Source organism: Paroedura picta, chromosome 4 (genome assembly GCF_049243985.1).
Source record: "Paroedura picta isolate Pp20150507F chromosome 4, Ppicta_v3.0, whole genome shotgun sequence".
In the NCBI taxonomy this organism is placed as follows: domain Eukaryota; kingdom Metazoa; phylum Chordata; class Lepidosauria; order Squamata; family Gekkonidae; genus Paroedura; species Paroedura picta.
The window spans coordinates 123,328,329-123,334,213 of NC_135372.1; the positions used below are offsets into that span (position 1 = coordinate 123,328,329).

Sequence of the window (5,885 nt, forward strand, 5' to 3'; positions counted from 1 at the left end):
CATTCAAAGGCTGTTGTCCCAAGAAGAAAGCTGAAGATATTGCAGATGGTCAAAGTAAATGGTTCCTTTACTGTTGCTGTTTCATTTTAAAAGATTTCATGAAGGCTCGTGTGTTTTCACATTATTTTAAAAATCACTTGTACTCTCAGTGATCTGGTGCTATACATTTTTCTCTTAACATCCTCAGTCCAGAAAGAAAGTGTAGTATTCCTGATGAACAGTGATGAAGTCAACAGATCTATGCTTACGTTGAAATGGGCCTCACGGGAAACACAGGAAGGAAGACCAAGTTTGCCTATCTATCTTTAGTTTTACTTCCACAGATCTACATCCTACTCTGTTCTCAGCAACACAATTTTCTTCCAGCTGTCAAAATAATAATGGTAGCTTTCCAGATCAATATTACTGCCCAAAGGAGGGAAAGATTTGGAAACATAGCATTACATTAATCAAGTGTTTGCCTCAAACATAATTGTCACCTTAGCTTCAGTTAGCCAAAGCTGAACATCTGCAAAGTTGCTTCTCATTTGCTAAATTGCACACTCCACCATCCACTTCAGACACATGCATAAGAGGCTTTGGGAACACTCAAAAATCATCTATAAATGACAAATATTAACTTTCTTGCCACCAAAACTCATTACATGCACCTGAGTTTCAAGCTTACAAAAGAGCAATGAACAATAAACCTCAATATTTGTATTTTATTTACCCTATTTGATTGATGATTTGAAGCCCGCCTTTCTCACTGAGATTCAAGGCAGATTACAGAATGTAAGTCAATGCAATCAGTAAGATGAGGCTCCTATTAAGGAGTGTAACAGGGCTAGGATTACAGAAGTCAGAAGCAAAGCATATGTATTAATGAACATCAGCATGTACAAACCAGCATTTCCGGCTTCAAAGTTGCCAACAGTTTCCTAACATGCAGGAAAATGTACGTCAATAAAACACTTGCATGTGATCACCTGTACTTAGCTGCACACAATTTCCAGCGCAGAAGTTTCCACATTACAGACACATAACATAAAACATGGGTACAAAGCCACAATAGTTCTGTATTAAGCATAGTAACCACCAGAAGAACAATATACCATTGTAAAAGCTGTTTTAGAATGTGAGGGGTCAAGTTTCTGAACTGACATAAAAAGTAAGCAGGTAAGAAGATAAACTGAAAGGAAATGAGATTCTCTAATCACTGTATCCAAGTTTGAGACCAGTGGCACTTTTAAGACCAACAAAATTTAATTCTAGATATAAGAGGTGTGCCAACTTTGTATGTTGCAGCAAGATTAAACAGGAGCTCAGGAGCAGTGCAAGGATTAACAAAATTTATTTCAGGATAAGCTTTGCTCAGTCAGAGAGCTCACTTCACAAGATGCACAGCACCCCTCCAAGGCCAATTCATAAAAACTTATCCTGGAATCAGTTGCTGAGCTTTAAGGTGTTTGCCTCACTGCTGACAGAACTATCCTCCATAAATCCCATTTTTAAAGGACCTAAGTTCATGGTCATTACTACATCCACAGGAAGTTTCATGAGTGAAACATAAACTGCATAAATGACACTCCTGGCACTATTTCATTATGAGTTTACACTGAGCAGAGGTGTGCTGTGGATTGCAAGAATGCTACCAGCCTTATTGGGAGGTCCTTCAGGATGGTAAGGCCACAACAGAACACCTTTATAAAATAAAACAATTTCAAAAAAGATAAAGAACAAAATTTACAGTCCCGGGGCACCATTAAAATCAACCAAGTTTTATTCAAGGTAAGTTGAATAAAAGTTTTCATGCACATGCACACTTCCTCAGATACAAACTGTGCATGTGCACAAAAGCACACACCTTGAATAAAACTTAGTGGGTCTTAAAGGTGCCCCTGGACTCTAAATTTGTCCTGCTGCTTCAGAGCAACACAGCTACCCACTGGAATCAAGGAAGATAAGTTAGTCAATACGAAAGCATGCATGCAATCCCAAACAGCAAAGGCAGTCTCCCCTGCGAGTAAGCCACGCTGGACCCAAACAGGGACTTCCTTCCAAGTAAAGGTATACAAGGCTGGGTTGCACAAAATACTTTCTTCTCCCAGAAGGCGCCGGTCTAAGAAGAGAGCTACAGGGGTGGCCAAAGTGTGGGTCTGCAGATGTCCATGGATTACAATTTCAGCGCAGGGGCTCATGGGAATTGTAGTCCATGGACATCTGCAGACCCACACTTTGTCCACCCCTGAGGCTAATGCCCAGCCCCCTCTTCCGCTGCCTCTCCTCCCCCTGCCCTTCCCCTTCTCTCCGCCCCAGGGTTCTCACCGGCGCGGGTGGCGCATTTGCACCGTCTCCATGGCGAGGGCGCCCAAGCAGCCGCAGCCCGGCGCGAGGAAAGGGTCAAGGGCAGCGCGCGCACAGCCAAGGCCACCCTCACGGCTGCTACATCTTCGATTCTGCCCGCTCTGGCCGAGGCGCTTCCCCCTCCCGCGGCACTTCCGCCTCCTGCCCACACACATGCAGCTACCAATCGAGAAGCCCCGGCTCGTTTGATGGGCGTGCCGACGTCACTGACCCACTTTTGCTCTCTTCACCCGTGACAGCGACCCGGCCTGAGGCTCAGCGCATGCGCGCGTCTGCCTGGCTAAGCCGCTGTTTTAATTTGCACGGTTAGCGCCTAGTTTTGTGCAGTGGCTGTGTACTGGGGCCTCGTTCGAACTTGTGGGTGGGAGGGGTTTGAAATTCTTCCCCCATGCGGAAGCGAAAACCCTGCAAACAGAAAACAAATTAAGGCAAGGGGGAGAACCTTTTCCCCTGTCTGCATGGAGGCCGTGTGCATCTGTTTTAGCACAAAGGCATATTGCAAACTGGAATCTGCTGGTAGCAGTCTGGACTAATACAGTCCCTTGTGCCACCTTTATCACTTGAGTCTGCATGTGTGAACCAGGCCTTATTTAGTGGGTATTAACTGCAGGTGCAGTCTCCAAGTCCTGAGGGGTTATGAGTGCGCTGCCATTTTCCAAGTTAGAAGTTAGATTGCCAGTCCTGAGTGATTTCTAATGCCAAAAAGAGAGAGACGGAGCAGATAAAACATCAGCAGAGCACATAGAGAGTCCTCCAGCCTGGCTGGCATGGCTTATTGTTTTAAAGTGGAAAAATGTCTTAATGTTGAATGAGGTAGATTCGTGTAGAAGTAGAATGGGCTCGTGGCAAGTTTCTGCACTTGCGAATATAATTTCTTGTCAAAACACTCCTTGTAGCTTAAAATGGGAAGAAACTAGCACACAATAGATCTGTCCAATATCACTTTAAAATTGATTCCAGCATTTATTTATTATCAAATCTATATGCCACCCTTCCTTGAGGGCTCTTGGTTGCTCACAACACGTCAAAGATAAAAACAATACATTACACACAAAAAACTTTTTAAATAGTCAAATTTAAGTTAATACCAATCAGAAACTTGCTGCCTTCTGACGGATTTCTTTCTTATCTTTGGGGGGGGGTGCATGTGTACAGTGTGTTGTTAAAAAGTTCTGAATGGTGTACAGATATTTGTCAATTTGTGTAGAGAGGCCAGCGTATTATGTTTGCATTTATTATGCAGGGAGATCTGCTAGAACAGCTCTGTTACAGGCCCTAGGGAACTGTTTCAAGCCCCAAAGGGACCTGATCTAATTCAGAACAATGTTCCACCAGTCTGGTTCCAGGGCTGGAAAAGACCTGGCTCTGGTTGAGGCCTCTGGGATCAGGAATCTTGAGCAGGTTATGTGTGCTCGACTATATGTTTCTTTGAGGAGGGGACATAGTGGAGAAGGAAGTCCGACTTTTGTGAACATTCACAACAGAATAGTGAATCAACCTAATGAATGTACACCTCAGTGATTCTCAGGAAGTGAGCTCTGACTCACCACCACATTTCTGTTAGTCTTTAAGGTGCTCCTGGATTCCTGTTTTATTTTACTGCTACAGACTAACAAGCCTACCCATCCGGAATAATCACTATGGTTATAGGTTCTAGCCCAGCCTGCTAGCTACAGTGCTAGTTTTCTACTTCCAGGAATGGAGAAAATAAACAGAAGTTCAGTGATGTTTTGAAAACTAACATTTGATTTCAGCATAAGCTTTCACAGACTAGAGTTCACTTTAGAGTTCAGATTAATGAGTGGATTTTCACTATACAGTCTTTTTACATGGAAGCAGGGTGAAAAAATCACAACTTGTTTTTCATAGATCAGATCAAAAGTTTTGATGGTGTGAATAATGAAAAGTTATGATTTGTTTTTTTAAAAATGGATGTGCCGCAAAATCTGTTTGTTTTGATATACAACCTGTATTTCTGGACAAGAGACTACTTTCAAGACAGAACGTGGAAAAACAGAATGGTTTCCAGTTGGCAAAGGTGTCAGACAAGGATGTATTTTATCTCCCTATTTCTTCAATATATATGCAGAACATAGCATAAGGAAAATGATTAGATTTAGTTGAAGGCGGAATAACATTGGACAGATGACACCACATTACTGGAAGAAAATAGTGAAGACCTGAAACAATTACTGCTGGAGGTTAAAGCAGAAAGTGCCAAAGCAGGATTACAGTTGACCACCAAGAAGACAAAATTAACGACTACTGGGGAATTACATGACTTTAAGGCTGACAAAGAAATTGAAATTGTTCTTTTCTCATTTTGGTCTCCATTATCAACCAAAAGGGAGACTGCAACCAAGAAATCAGGAGGAGATTGAGACTGGGAAAGGCAACCATGAGGGAACTAAAATAGATTTTTAACTAAGGATGTGTTACTGGCAAACAAGATCAAGATAATCCATACCATGGTATTTGTCCTTATTATATATGGGTATGAAAGTTGGATGAAGAAAGCTGACAGGAAGAAAGTTGATTCCTTTAATATGTGGTAATAGATTTATGGATACTGTGGGCTGCCAAAAAGACAAATAAGTGGGTTCAGATCAAATCAAGCCTAAACTCTCCTTAGAAGCTAGAATTACTAAACTGAGGCAACTTTGATCACATAAAATTCTGCAGGATGGAAGAAACAATTTGAAAATGGACTGTGCCTTCATAATACAGTGGGAATGATTGCTATTATACATCTCTTATGAAGATCAGATGCCAAACATCCTTAACTATACAATTCAGAAAGACTTTAATATTCAACATGCTTTTCTGCTGCATTTCCACTACCACTTTGAATAATTTGGCTGGTTGTAGCTATGATGAAACTAGAGCCTTAAGAGCTGCAAGGGAGCTGTAATACATTATGAGACGACCACTCACTGGAAAACTAATGCTGGGAAAAGTTGAAGGCAGCAGGAATAAAGGAAGAGCTGCCAGGAGACAGATGGAGTGCAATGCCACAAGAGTCCACCCTCCAGAGCAGGGGTAGTCAACTTGTGGTCCTCCAGATGTCCATGGACTACAATTCCCATGAGCCCCTGCCAGCAAATGCTGGCAGGGGCTCATGAAAATTGTAGTCCATGGACATCTGGAGGACCACAAGTTGACTACCCCTTCTCCAGAGCATTGATTTTCTCCAGAACTGAACTCTGCAGACTGGAAGATGAGCTACAATTCCAGGGGATCCCTATGTCTCACCTGGAAAGTGGCATCCCTAGCTGGGACACTGTACTGTCGATAAACCCCAATGAATAACACAGGTCTTATTTCTGAGCCGATTAGGATTGTAACCTTAGCATAAGAATGGAATGAACTTGCTTAGATTTAAATTTTCTCCAGGCCTCCCCGTTTCCCCCCCCCCCCTTGTGTTTTCACACCTCCTCTATAATAAAAAGTCAACCTAAGAGGGAGGCACTCAGTGCACCCGAAGAAGAGGCCTGCAGGCCGCCTAAGTTTCTACCGGGCTTGGCGCGCTGCCGGGTGGC

The 5,885-nt window shown here is 42.8% G+C and overlaps 1 protein-coding gene across 2 annotated transcripts in view; it reads right to left on the reverse strand.

Moving 5' to 3' along the window:
- STK4 (serine/threonine kinase 4) overlaps positions 1 to 5,885 on the reverse strand; it is an 80,155-nt gene that overhangs the window by 72,069 nt on the left and 2,201 nt on the right. The window contains exon 1 of one of the 2 annotated variants that reach the window (XM_077335484.1): positions 2,308 to 2,486. The exons of the other annotated variant lie outside the window; for it this stretch is intronic. Coding sequence (XP_077191599.1) covers positions 2,308 to 2,339 — 32 coding nt within the window. The 5' untranslated portion in view covers positions 2,340 to 2,486. Of the gene's footprint in view, positions 1 to 2,307; positions 2,487 to 5,885 lie in introns of those variants that run through there. 2 annotated transcript variants of the gene reach the window in all.